The following is an 899-nucleotide window of genomic DNA, read 5'->3' as shown; positions in this document are numbered from 1 at the left end:
GCCTAGCTCGAGTGCGGCCTCCCGCTGCTTCATCGCCGTCCGTCTCCTGGCTGCCCGCCACCATGGAGTACGTTGTCGAAGGACAGGAAGTTGTCTCCCGAAGAACTCATCGGACGGTTACTGGCAGTAACCAGGCCTTCGAGCCCAGAAGAAGCAACTCCGTGCGGCATTACGCCCCGCCGCTTCCGCCAAAACTACGCCCACCACCATGTCAGCCTCCCGCCACCACCATCGTCCGCAATCAAGCAGACCAGTGCTTCTCCGACACGGGCCTCGCGCGCCGATTTCCTCGCCTCCCGGCCGACACCATTCACGTCGTCGGTCGTCCTAGTACGTCGTCGACCTTAATGAGCTTCAGCCTTGGCACTTATACTCCGCCTTACTGCAAGCAGCGAACTTGCAACATCTCCCGCCGGCATCCCGTGACACGGTGCGGATCCACCCGGTAACAATACTTTCACGCTCAGCGTGGCTCGTGCGCAAACCTACCCTCCGCATCACATCCCTCACGGTGTCCGGCTACCTTCACTGTACCCTTTATGCTCCGCCCCGGACGAAGGCTGCGAGGCCATGCGTTCGACGACTTCACGGACGAAGCCATCCTCGAAGATCTCCAGGCTAGTAACCCTACTCTTCGCTTCAAAATTGGCTAGCGCTAAAATCGACAAGGACTAAGAAGGAACACTGATGTACAGGACAGGCGCTACTCGCAACTAAGCTTTATTCAGAAACGTCTTCCTACATATATAACAGCCGAGTGGCGCGCGCAGGCGCAATGCCATGGCAGTCGACATGCCCATCAGGATCGGGATACCAAAACATATTCGCATATCAAGTCAGTTTTGTTAAAAAACTTAAACACTCTAGTTATTGATGATCATTTATTGTTAAAAATTCTA

At 55.1% G+C, this 899-nt stretch overlaps 1 protein-coding gene across 1 annotated transcript in view; it reads right to left on the bottom strand.

Annotated features, from left to right (window-relative positions):
• Positions 1–506: 506 nt before the first annotated feature.
• LOC119375291 (uncharacterized) overlaps positions 507–899 on the bottom strand; it is a 10,417-nt gene continuing 10,024 nt past the window's right edge. Inside the window, exon 4 of the mRNA XM_037645471.2 lies at positions 507–655. Coding sequence (XP_037501399.1) covers positions 507–655 — 149 coding nt within the window. The remainder of the gene's footprint in view (positions 656–899) is intronic.

The sequence above is a fragment of the Rhipicephalus sanguineus genome, chromosome 11, assembly GCF_013339695.2.
Source record: "Rhipicephalus sanguineus isolate Rsan-2018 chromosome 11, BIME_Rsan_1.4, whole genome shotgun sequence".
Classification (NCBI taxonomy): Eukaryota; Metazoa; Arthropoda; class Arachnida; order Ixodida; family Ixodidae; genus Rhipicephalus; species Rhipicephalus sanguineus.
This window is presented reverse-complemented; position numbering and strand designations above follow the sequence as displayed.